Source organism: Theropithecus gelada, chromosome 1 (genome assembly GCF_003255815.1).
Source record: "Theropithecus gelada isolate Dixy chromosome 1, Tgel_1.0, whole genome shotgun sequence".
Classification (NCBI taxonomy): domain Eukaryota; kingdom Metazoa; phylum Chordata; class Mammalia; order Primates; family Cercopithecidae; genus Theropithecus; species Theropithecus gelada.
In genome coordinates this window covers 58,693,031-58,705,704 of record NC_037668.1, presented here as the reverse complement: position 1 = coordinate 58,705,704, position 12,674 = coordinate 58,693,031, and the positions used below count along the sequence as shown (strand labels likewise).

The 12,674-nt window shown below is 52.8% G+C and overlaps 1 protein-coding gene across 2 annotated transcripts in view; it reads left to right on the top strand.

The window, feature by feature from the left end:
- The window catches only part of NKAIN1 (sodium/potassium transporting ATPase interacting 1), a 61,273-nt gene extending 48,806 nt beyond the window's left edge, over window positions 1–12,467 (top strand). The window contains exons 2-7 of one of the 2 annotated variants that reach the window (XM_025361759.1): window positions 3,556–3,693; window positions 6,705–6,785; window positions 8,035–8,232; window positions 9,628–9,688; window positions 10,277–10,358; window positions 10,505–12,467. In XM_025361759.1, the coding sequence (XP_025217544.1) occupies window positions 3,556–3,693; window positions 6,705–6,785; window positions 8,035–8,232; window positions 9,628–9,688; window positions 10,277–10,358; window positions 10,505–10,514 (570 nt within the window). In that variant the 3' untranslated portion in view covers window positions 10,515–12,467. Of the gene's footprint in view, window positions 1–3,555; window positions 3,694–6,704; window positions 6,786–8,034; window positions 8,233–9,627; window positions 9,689–10,276; window positions 10,359–10,504 lie in introns of those variants that run through there. The other variant, XM_025361835.1, reaches the window with a different exon arrangement.
- Window positions 12,468–12,674: the final 207 nt, after the last annotated feature.

Here is a 12,674-nt window from a genome sequence, read left to right as displayed (position 1 = left end):
GAAGGTAGGACTTCAACTGTTGTTACAGCCTCTTGGGGGCAGGAGCTGATGGGAAATACAGGATTGAGCCAGATCCTAGTGGGCCCTCAGTGCCAAACTAAGAAGCTTAGACTGTTAAGCCTTCTATTAATTAGCTGCTATATATTAAGTCTAATTGTCTGTTAGTTTATGCGATATCTCTATATCCCCACAACAACTTCTCAAGAGAGGGATTATCTTCTCTATTTATAGTTGAAGAAATAGATTCAGAGAGGGAAAGTGACTTGCTCTAAGTCACACAGCAGAGCCGGAATTTGAATCTGAGTTTAAGTGACTACAAATCTGCTACTGCTTTAAAAAACAAAACAAACAAACAAAACAAACTATCCCTCTCTGTTTTCTATCAATAAGGTCACAGAGAACAGAGGGGTTTTGAGTAGGTGCCAGTTTGGGTGGAGATGATATCATCTTTTAGGTGGACTTTTTTTTTTCCTTTTTTTTGAGACAGAGTCTCACTCTGTCACCCAGGCTGGAGTACAGTGGCGCAATCTCAACTCACTGCAGCCTCTGCCTCCCAGGTTCAAGCAATTCTCCTCCCCTAGCCTCCACACCCAGCTAACTTTCATATTTTCAGTAGAGATGGAGTTTCACCATGTTGGCCAGGCTGGCCTCAAACTCCTGACCTCAAGTGATCCGCCCACCTTGGCCTCCCAAAGTGCTGGGATTACAGGCGTGAGTCACCGCGCCCAGCCTTAGGTGGACGTATTTGGCAGGTTGCCTCAGCTGCACCGTGAGCCTGGATAGCTCTGTCACAGCCTCCTCCTCCATCCTCTGATGGAGACCTTCTCCCTTAGGGCCAGATAACAGCTGAGTCAAGGACATTGAGCTGGACCCCAGACCACCAAGGCTCCCAAGGCCAGGCAGAGTCAGGGTGGAAAGAGGAAGAGTGGACTGGAGGAAGAGTGGCGTAGGAGCAGCAGACAGAGACCGTGACCATGACAGAGGCCCCTGAACAAGCTTGGGGAGTTTCTCCCCCAAGGCCAGCAGACGATGGAAGTCAAGGCTGGAAGGGCCCTTGGAGATTACCTAGTCCAGTGACTTCCATGCATGGAAGAGGAGCGCCAAAGCCAGCGGGGAAAGTGGGCTGCCCAAAGTCACCCAGGAGTCAGAGGCAGACTTCCCACCACAATTTACACTTCTTGACTCCCTTACTCATGCCAAGATGGAAAAGGTGGTGCCAAGATAGGACAGGTGGCTGAGAAAGGCCTATTCTGCCACCAACCTGCTGTGTGACCTTGGATAAGTCACTTCCCCTCTCTGAACCTCATCTTCCCTTTCTTCAAAATGAAATAATGATTCCAGCTCTGCCGTTCTGCCAAGGAGCATCCAGTGAGAGATGAGCTTTACAATCTGCAGATCCCTGGGAGGGGAGTCACCATCAAGAGGCAGGCTGGTGCCAGGTGGGTAAATGCCAAAGTTGGGCCTGGCACCACCAGGCTTCCCTCACCACCTTGCCCAAGCCTGCAGCTTCCTTGGTCTCTGCCCAAGCCTTGCCATTTGTGTGGTAGCATCAGCTCCACCTCCTCCTGCCTCCCTGCCTGGAAAAAGGCTTCTTATATCTTCTCACTTTATCTGAATCTTCCCTCCCCCTCCCCAGCCAGACCCTCTTCTCTCCTCTTCTGTTGTAGTTAGGGCTCTTCGTTGCAAATGACAAAAATTGGCAGGACAAAGAGGGAGAACCAGCTTTAGGCATGGCTGTATTCAGAGGCCTGAAAGATGGCACAGGACATTCCCTTGTGTGTGTTCAGTCTTCCACACACACTCTCTCTGTACCTTAGCTATGGCTTTGTCCTCAGGCAGGCCATCCACCTGAGGTGGCCAAGGCAGCCGCCAACAGCTTCAAGCTCACACCACACCCATTCAGGTATCCTGGCAGGAGAGCAGCTCTTCCCGATTATTCTAGCAAATATCCAGGGTGATTCTCAGGGGCAGAGCACAAAGTGAGCGCCTATCCCTAAATTCATCATTGTCTTTGATTATTTGGCTAGACTTGGCTCACCTGCCCACCCCAGAAACTAGAAATGAGTCAGCCCCACTCAAGCCATGTGGACAGAATGGTAGGAGGTGGTTCTTTAAAGCAAAATTTGGCTGGGCCTGGTGGCTCACACCTATAATCCCAGCACTTTGGGAGGCTGAGGTGGGTGGATCATTTGAGGTCAGGAGTTCAAGACCAGTCTGGCCAACATGGTGAAACTCTGCCTCTACTAAAAATACAAAAATTAGCTGAGTATGAGGGCAAGTGCCTGTGGTCCCAGCTACTCAGGAGGCTGAGGCAGGAGAATTGCTTGAACCCATGAGGGGGAGGTTGCAGTGAGCTGAGATAGCCCCACTGCACTGCAGCCTGGGTGACAGAGCAAGACTCTGTTTAAAAATAATGATAATAAATATTTAGAAATAAAAAATAAACGACCATTTTATTTAGTTCATGATTCTGTGGGAAAGCTGGGAAATTCTTCTGGTCTGGGCTATGTGTCTCTGGTCAGCTAGTGATCCAGGGTGATCTAGCATGGCCTTGCTCACATGGCTGATGGCTGATGGGCTGTCAGCTGGGGTGCCTTCGCTCTCCTCCCCGCGGCCTCTCATCCTCCAGCAGGTCAGCTGGGGCTTGTTCACAAGGTGGTCTTGTTACAAGTGAAGCAAGTGGGCAAGTTCCAAAGCACACCCATTTTTTTTCTTTTTTTCTTTATTTTTTTTGAGACAGGGTCTCACTCTGTCGCCCAGGCTGGAGTGCAGTGATATGATCTTGGCTCACTGCAACCTCTGCTTTCTGGGCTCAAGCAATTCTCTCACCTAAGCCTCCCGAGTAGCTGGGACTAAAGGCGCGCACCACCACACCTGGCAATGGTTTGTATTTTTTGTCGAGACGGGGTTTCACCATGATGCCCAGACTGGACGCATGCATTTTTCAAGCCTTTTTCAAACACGTTTGCATCGTGTTTGACAAAGTCCCTTTAGGCAAAGCAAGTCGCATGGCCAAGCACAGCATTAGTGTAAAACGGCGCTACGGAAGAGCATGGAAACAGGAAGAGGAGGATTTGAGGCCAATTTTGCAATCTATTCCAACTCCCTCAGGGAAGGGGAGTGAAAAGCATTTTCTTCTCTGTAGCCCATGGATGTCATGGGCCAGGGCAAGCTCCAGATAGGGATCCTTGGAAGAGGTAACTGTGGCTCCAGGACTTCCCTGCCCTCCAAGGCTTGGAGTGACAGTCTGGATTCTGACCCCACCGTCTTCCCCACACGGAGTAGATGCAGGAGCTTGAGCTGCTAGAGGGAAGGGCCTCTTGGTGGGGAGGAAGGTATTCTGCATCCTGGCTCCTATCACCTTTCAGCCCATCCCAAAGTAATGACCAGGCTTAAGGACCCCCGGCATCCCTTTGGTAGTGAAGGACTGGATGGTTCTGAGACTTATGCCTCATCACCATGGTAACTGGTGCCACCTGCTCCCCAAGGTCAAGCAGGAATCCCTGTCCTTCCCTTTCAGGGGATGACAGTGGCCTCAGCCTGTCTCTTCCACAGGTGGCTGCGCTGGAGCGGCAGATCTTTGACTTCCTGGGCTACCAGTGGGCTCCCATCCTAGCCAACTTCCTGCACATCATGGCAGTCATCCTGGGCATCTTTGGCACCGTGCAGTACCGATCCCGGTACCTCATCCTGGTACGGCTCACCTAGCCCCTTCCCAAGCCAACTCCTCACCCCTGCCCACTCCACCCCTCCCTGCTCCTCAAAACCAGAACTGCCTCCCAACACTGGGGCACTGGTCTTGGCTCCACCCAAAGCAAGATGGGGTGAATGTGCACAGCCCAGTGCTTCTTTGCTCAGAGGAGACAGGGTTGTTTTTTTTTTTTTTCCTGAAGAATTTTTTAGGCCGGGCGCGGTGGCTCAAGCCTGTAATCCCAGCACTTTGGGAGGCCGAGATGGGCGGATCACGAGGTCAGGAGATCGAGACCATGCTGGCTAATACGGTGAAACCCCGTCTCTACTAAAAAATACAAAAAATTAGCCGGGCGAGGTGGCGGGCGCCTGTAGTCCCAGCTACTCGGGAGGCTGAGGCGGGAGAATGGCGTGAACCCAGGAGGCGGAGCTTGCAGTGAGCTGAGATCCGGCCACTGCACTCCAGCCTGGGCGACAGACCGAGACTCCGTCTCAAAAAAAAAAAAAAAAAAAAAAAAAGAATTTTTTAGGGAAATAATCCAAATATAAACAAAATGGATCATGTAGTGAGTGCCTGGCATGTGCCAGGCACGCTGCTAAATTTCACGTGCTTCATCTCATGTCTGCAGTAGCCCTGTGAGGCAGACCTTACCAGCTCCGTTTTCCAGATGAGGAAACTGAAGCTCAGAAAGGTTGCGAGTCTTCCTAAGGTCACACAGCTAATGAAAGCAAGGCAGGATTAGAACATCAGATCTACAGTGAAGGCTCCTGCCACGGCACCACACGCCCTCACTAAGCCGAGGGACGGGCGCAGGGACACAGGAGGGGTGGGTTTCATCTTATTTAGTTTCTCAGGAAGCTTCAGGAAGGCTTGGCATTTGTCTGTCCTGCCCAGTGTACATCAAGGATGTGGTCTGGAGCAGCTAGTGTGGCTTTGAGGTCAGTGCCTCCCTGCGCTCCAGTCCCAGGAGTCTGGGTCTCTCTCCTCCTCCCCGACAGCCTCTTCCCAAGTCCTGGTCCCTAATGGTCTCTGTCAAACTCCTGCTTTCAGCTAGATTCACCCATATCGCCTGCTGTTCCTCAGTGACCTCTTCACATGGCTCTCTTGAGCGAAAAGGCTTTTCACTAGATTTACTACATACATGCTTGACACCTACAATCACAATGACATACAATGTCATGCTGCCTCCAGAACCCACGCACACTCATTCTAGGACTTCTTTCCCCACCTCCGCAGGCTCAGCTCCCAGAAGCCAGGTGAACAGGACCCTAACAAGGCTCTCTCATCTGACATAAGAGAACACTTGTCTCCAGTTCTCAGGGAAGCCCCAGGCACCACTGTCAACAACACTGTCTGCCAGCTGACAGCCACTAGAATTGCAGGCACAGGACTTGGGTAGCAGCATCCAGCTCTCAAATCGACCCTAACCTCCTTTCCAGCTCACTGCCGTGGGTGGAATGCTGTTCTCCCCAGAGGTGGCCACATTCGGGATGTGGGAGAACTGAGGGGCCCAGGGGTCTCGGTGTTGCCCTAGCAATGCTGCTCCCAGTCCCTCCCATCCCAGCCCTCTCCCTCCAGACAGATGGAAAGATTGCTGGAGCAGGGCAGATCGACCTGTGTCATTCAGGTACAATTTACAGAGCAAGGAGGGGAGGGAGGAAAGTGACAGAGTGAGGGCATCCAGGGCCCAGGCTGGACTCCCTTTCTATGCTTGGGGCCTCATTGTCGTCTGCTCACCCCAGCCTTTCTCCAGGCCCCATCCATGATCCTGCCTCCACCTCCCCTGGTTCCCTTATATCCAGACTCCAGCCACAGCCATGTGAGAAGATGTCACACTCATACTCAGGAAAAAGGCTGCAGGATAACCTCCTGTCTCTTTTGGTCTGAAGTTCCCAGCATCCACTGCCCTCCAGCCTGGGTGACAGACTGAGATTTTGTCTAAAAAAAATAATAATAATAATTAGGACTTTTTTTTTTTTGAGACGGAGTTTCACTCTTGTTGCCCAGGCTGGAGTCCAGTGGTGTGATCTCAGCTCACCACAACCTCCACTTCCCAGGTTCAAGCGATTCTCCTGCCTCAGCCTCCTGAGTAGTTGGGACTACAGGCATGCGCCACCACGCCTGGCTAATTTTGTATTTTTAGTAGAGACAGGGTTTCTCCATGTTGGTCAGGCTGGTCTCAGACTACCGAACTCAGATGACCTGCCCACCTCGGCCTTCCAAAGTGCTGGGATTACAAGCGTGAGCCAGTGTGCCTGGCCTCTTTTTTTTTTTTAAGAGATGGGTTTTCTCCATGTTGCCCAGGCTGGTCTTGAACTCCTGGGCTCAAGTGATCTGCCCACCTCAGCCTCCCAAAGTGCTGGGATTACAGGTATGAGCCACTGCACCTGGCCCATTTCCTATAGTCTTAACGGGTTCATCCAGCTATTCTGTGCTAGGCATTGCCATTGCAGTGGTGAGCCAGGCAGGCAAAGTCCTCGCCCTCTAGTGGCTTACCACCTGGAACATATTTCTGAAAGGGTCATCCGAGTTACAATCCCCTAGGGATTGCTTAAACAGCTTTTAAACAGCATCCCTAGAAATTCGGAATCAGTAGGTCTAGAGGTAGGACCCCAGAATCTGCATTTTTGACAAACATCCTTGAATGATTCCAGTATTCTAGAGACAGCTGGTCTAGAGGATGTTGTTAGCAGAGTGGATGGGATTAGCTAGCAGAGAACTTGGATTTGAGTGGCAGCCCTACCTCCTCCTAGCTGTGTGATCTTGGAAAGCTTAAACTTCCTTTCAGCTTTAAATTAGTTTTCTCTAAAGAGAGGGCAGTGCTAACCTTGCAGGGCTGTTGTAAGGCCTGATGGGTGTGTAAATGATTTGTAGGCTACACTGTGCTCTCTGAGTGAGGTATTCTCATATTTTCCCCTGCCCAGATCTCCTCATCCCTGAGCTCTGTCTCCACTGACACTCCCCCTACCCCACTCCCCAGGCCCCACCCTGATCCCACCTCTGCTTTCCCCAGTATGCAGCCTGGCTGGTGCTCTGGGTTGGCTGGAATGCGTTTATCATCTGCTTCTACTTGGAGGTTGGACAGCTGTCCCAGGTAAGCCTCAGGCCTGGCAGTGCCATAGGGCAGAACCTGACCATTCCCATCCCCTGCCCCAAGGGTATTGTGTTATAGGACCAGAGCATCATGTCTTGAAGAAGCCTCCCTCTCCTTACACGCCCAAATAATCTGTGTGCCCCATTTTCCACCTACCAATCCATTTCTGGCTGCCTCAAACACAATGATGGAGCAGATAAGGCTGAAGAGCAGCCCATGTGAAGATGAGCCAGGGGTCCCAGTTGATCACAAGCTCAGTAAAAACCAACAGTATGTGGTAGCCCAGAAAGCTACTCTTAGGCCCCACTAATAGAGGTAGAGTATTCAGAGCAAGGGAGGTGAAAATGCCATGTGCTTTGTACTGCTTAGATCACAAAGATTTGGCTCTAATTCTGATCAATATTTTTCAGAAGGAAAAGAGACTAGAGTTTGTTCAGGGAAGATTGAGCAGACCATGTCACATGAAGAACTGCTGAAGAAAGTAGGACTGTTTCGCTTGAATAAGAGCAAGCCCAGAGAGACACGACTTCTATTTTTAGATATAAAGGAGACAAAATATGTGAATTTAAGAGCATTGGCTTTGTAGTTTGACCCTGCTAGGTTCCAATCCCAGCTCTGAAAGCTTCTAGCTATATTACCCTGGGCAAGGGGCCGATCCTGTCTGAGCCCCAGTTTCCTCATCTAGTAAGTGGACATAAAGCAACTGCAACTTCATGTGGTTGCTGAGGGGATAAAATAAGATCGCACATCTGAGTGCTTGGCCCCTGGTCGGCAGGCAGTGAGTATTTACCTGCTGAATGAGTGACTGCATGGATGGGCACCTGGGTGCACACCCTGGGTAAGAACTTCCGATCTAGGCCAGCCCTTCTCCATTTAACAAATGCGGAGACTGAGGCCCCAAAGGAGAGGTTCGCCCAGGGTCGCACACAGTGGGAGCAGTGGAGAGACTGAATGGGCTGTGAAGGGGCCTGTACTGAGGATTTCACCTGTGGCTGGGAAATTGTTAATGTTCCTTCCAGCTCTGAAAATTCTGAGGCCCCTGTGAGTCCATACAAACCCCTTCCCATCTCAGTGAGAAAAGAGTGAGGCCTGTGTGGTCATCAAGTGCCACCTGTTGGCCAAATATGGACTTGCAGGTGCAGACTCCCTGAATCCCTTTACCCATCAATATGAAGTCTCCCTGGGCTGGGGGAGTAGCTCCCCCCTCCCTCTCCCTCACATTCAGTATCCCAGGCCCCTTTGCCCCCAGGACCGGGACTTCATCATGACCTTCAACACATCCCTGCACCGCTCCTGGTGGATGGAGAATGGACCAGGCTGCCTGGTGACACCTGTTCTGAACTCCCGCCTGGCTCTGGAGGACCACCATGTCATCTCTGTCACTGGCTGCTTGCTTGACTATCCCTACATTGAAGCCCTCAGCAGCGCCCTGCAGATCTTCCTGGCAGTGAGTCCTTCTGTCTCCCACCCTACACACACTTCCCGATCCCTTTCTTTAGCTCTAGTTAAGAGGGGATGATGGGTCGGGCACGGTGGCTCACACCTGCAATCCCAGCACTTTGGGAGGCCGAGGTGGGCGGATCACCTAAGGTCAGGAGTTCAAGACCAGCCTGACCAACATGGAGAAACCCCGTCTCTACTAAAAATACAAAATTAGCCAGGTGTGGTGGCACATGCCTGTAATCCTGCTTACTCGGGAGGCTGAGGTAGGAGAATCGCTTGAACCCGGGAGGTGAAGGTTGCAGTGAGCCAAAATTGCACCATTGCACTCCAGCCTGGGCAACAAGAGGGAAACTCCTTAAAAAAAAAAAAAAAAAAAAAGAGGGGATAAACCTAGGTTTTCCACCTGTCTGTCCTTTTGTCTGCATCTGTTTCCATATCCTGTACCACCTTCCCTCACCCCTGCCCCAGCGCCTATGCAGGGAGTGAACAGGTTTAGTGAATAGGATGAGGCATCAGACTATGAATCAATCCTGGGTTTAAATGCTCAATACACCCACTGCGTGACTTTGGACAAGTCACCTGCCTTCTTGGAGCTTGTTTCCTTATTCACAAAAAGGAATGACAATACCAGCCTCAGAGTTGTGAGAATAAAAAAGTGACCCCAGTGGGCGTGGTGCCTCATGCCTACAAAGCCAGCTACTTGAGAGGCTGAGGCAGGAGGATCGCTTGAGCCCAGGAGGTTGAAGCTGAAGTGAGCCATGATTGCATCACTGCACTCCAACCTGGGTGATAGAGTGAGACCCTGTCTGAAAGAAAGAAGGAAGGAAGGAAGGAAGGAAGGAAGGAAGGAAGGAAGGAAGGAAGGGAGGGAGGGAGGGAAGGAGGGAGGGAGGGAGAGAAGGAAGAAACAAGAAAAAGAAAGAAGGAAGGAAGGAAGGAAAGAAAGGAAGGAAGGAAGGAAGGAAGGAAGGAAAGAAAGAAAGAAAGAAAGAAAGAAAGAAAGAAAGAAAGAAAGAAAGAAAGAAAGAAAGAAAGAAAGAAGAAACTAACTCCAAGATAGGAGTAGTTCCTGTTTCTAGAAGGGCCAGCCCTGTCCTAGGCACTTTGTACCCACAAAGTCACATAATCCTCTTTCTTCTTAACACACCATAAGTCCAACTGGGAAAACTGAGGCTCAAAGAGGTAAAATGATTATTTGCCTCAAGTCACACTTTCAGAAGAGTTAAACCATGTATGTTTGACTTTAAGGTGAAAACATTTAACTGGAAGTTGTTACGGGTTTGCCTTCATCCTGGCATGCCTCCTCCCTTGCCAGTCAGGGCGTACAGGGCCCTGCAGGGGGTGGAGGAAGAGGCTCCCACTCCTCCTTCCCTCCCTGACGTGTCACCTCCACTCCCAGCTGTTCGGCTTCGTGTTCGCCTGCTACGTGAGCAAAGTGTTCCTGGAGGAGGAGGACAGCTGTGAGTAAGGCGCCCCTGGGGAAGAGGGGAATCTTGCCCCGCACCTTCAGCACCCTGGACAGAGGCCTGTGACGGGCCTTGGCGGGAGGAAGCCCAAGTCACTGGCCCCTTTCGAGGGGAAGAGGCGGCTGGTGTGGAAGGCTCTGAATACCAGCCCGTTCCGGGCTGGGGTCCAGACGTCCAGGTGCCCAGTCCCTGGCCCCAGCACCGCCTTTCCCCAATCTCGCTCCACGTGGACCTCATCAGAGGTCTTGTCCCCTTTAGAGGCTCGAGCCCCGCCCCCAAGAGCCTTCCCTCCCATAGGACCGGCCGGCCTCCCAGGCCCAAGCCTTAGGGATTGGGGCCTGACCCTCCCCTGGCCCGGCCCCGCCGCCTCCAGACCCCCAGAGGCCCATCCCTCAGGGTCCAGCCGAAGCCCCGCCCCAGGCCCTGCACGGGGTCTGACCCTCGCTCCTCCCCTCCTCACGGCTTCTCTGGCTCCGCTTCTTCGGGTGGGGGTCCTGCCCTCAGATTCCCCACCTTCAGGACCCAGTCTCCCTCTCCTCACCCCGCCGCTGAACTCTAACACGGGCCGCCCCCCTTCCGCAGTTGACTTCATCGGCGGCTTTGACTCCTACGGATACCAGGCGCCCCAGAAGACGTCGCATTTACAGCTGCAGCCTCTGTACACGTGGGTCACGGCGCCCTGCTGGCTTGGGAGGCCCGGGCGTCGGGGTTGCGAAAAGGAGGGGACGGAGGAGTGGGCAGGGCAACCGGGTCTCTCCGACCCCATACTTTTGAGGTCCACTGTCCCTAACCTGCCTTTGTTTCCCGCAGGTCGGGGTAGCCTCTGCCCCGCGCCCACCTCGGCGCCTCGCCTTGGGCCCCTGGACTGACCGCAGCTGCCTTGAGCTCAGGCCAAGGCGCAGGCGCGCCCCCTGGTGGCCCGCGCGCTCACTGCAGCCTGCGCCCGCCCCCGGGTCTGCAGCCGGAGACGCGGATTTGGACTTGGACTTGGACTTGGCCTTGGCTCTTCGCAGCCCGGACTCCCGGACTTCGGAGGAGTGGGGCGGGGCGGGGGAGGGGCACCGCGGGTTTTTTGTTTGTTTATTTGTTTTTAATCTCAGCCTTGGCGTGAGCTGGGGCCTTCCTCTCTTCTCCAGCCTCTCTTTCACCCTTCACCCAGCATCCTGTCCCCCTGTCCAAAAACAGCAGGACATCACACCCATCCCATCCCACCACACTCACTCACCAGCTCTGGGGAAAGCTACTCTGAACTAGGAGCAGGAGTCCTGGGTTCTAATCGCAGGTCCAACACTGACTGTGATGTCTGGCTAAGCCCTTGCCCTCTCTGGGGCTCGGTTTCCCCTCCTCAAGTGATTAATTCCTTAGCAAATGGACTCTTTTAGACTTCTCATTTAACTCAATTCCCTGAGCTAGACTGGGATTAAAATTCCCATTTTGCAGTACATTAAAACTGAGGCCCAGAGATGCAATTTGCTTGAGGCCACACAGCTAGATTTTTGGTGGAAGTGGGCCTTGAACACAGTGTACTTTCTGCAGTTTCTGACTGTAAAACCCACGTCTGCTCTCTGAGTTCAATTTCAAGCCCCCCTCCAGCTTGGACCCATGTGGTCTCCACCATATTCACACACCACCGCCACCACTTGCCAATGCCTCTCTTAAAGCAATACACCCATTCGTTCTCTTATTGGGAACCGGATGGACAGAGCCCTAAATTCAGCCCCACCCACACAGAAGCCTTCCTACGCTCAGCCTCTGTCCACCCTTGGCAAATCTTTCAAGCTCTCTCCTCCAGGAAAGTGGGGCCCCAACTCAGTCACCCCGCCCCCTTCCAGGTCCCTGAGGCTGGTTCTACTGTATCCCCATCCCCTCCACAACTCCACTCACCCCTGATGGCTCCATCCACCTCACCAGTTGGAAGGCTTGTGGTTCCAGAGGGGAGCAATGCTGGTCAGCGCTGCCCAGACTCCAGTGTTTACAGATCACCAGCTTTTACAACCAATTCAATGGCCAGAAGCCTCCTCTAACAAGCCCACAAGGAGTTCTGAAGGGGCAGATGGGGGTGTGAGTAGCGGGGGAGTCAGGATTGCCAGCACCCTCACCCTTCCTTGGGGGCAAGTAGAGGCGAGAACACTTTCCCCACCTCCCTCCACAGACACTCCTGAGGACCCTGCATCCCACACACTGCCTGTTGTGTCCATAGATGAGAGGATCAGGCCTCAGCATTTCATCTGTGAAAGAGGTGTGGCCCTGGGTTAGAAAGGAGGGCAGGAGGCATGGAGGAACTGGGGGGACACCCAGATGGTGTGTATGGTTTGCACACCTGAGCCTGTCTGGTGACCACTTTGCTCCTCGCCCACTACCCTCCAATCTATCATTCCCTACTCTCTACGGCCAAAATATCCTGAGCAAGGCTGACAACCCCACCCCACCATCCCAACTGCAAGCAGCCAGCCCCAGGAGTTCCTCTGGCCCCCACAGGCATGGAGCTCCTAGCTGCTGGGTACAGCTCAAGAGGGGGGCAGCTCCCTCAGGCTAAGCTGCTGCCATTCACTGGGCCAGCCCCTGCCTCCAGCCCCCACTTCTCTCAACCCCACTCTCCCAGGCCCCTTTCTACTCAACGGGTGCAGCCACTGGTGCTTTGAAGCCTTTTGTTTTTATAAGATGGTTTTTGCAAGGGGACCAGGTTCTCTTTTCACTGGGACCTTGCAAGGAGGGGAGTGCTCTCCTGGTTTCTGTGCAGGTGGGTTGATTAAAGATGGTGTTTTCTTCTCTATCTTCCTGTCCTGCCCGTTGGGTCTGTAGAACTTTCTAAGTGAGAAGTCCCTGCACGAGGGCAGGCAGGGATGATTTGATGTTGATGCTATCAAATATTCCTGGGGTGGCCAGGCACGGTGGCTCATGCCTGTAATCCCAACACTTTTGAAGGCTGAGGTGGGCGGATCATGAGGTCAGGAGTTTGAGACCAGCCTGGCCAACATGA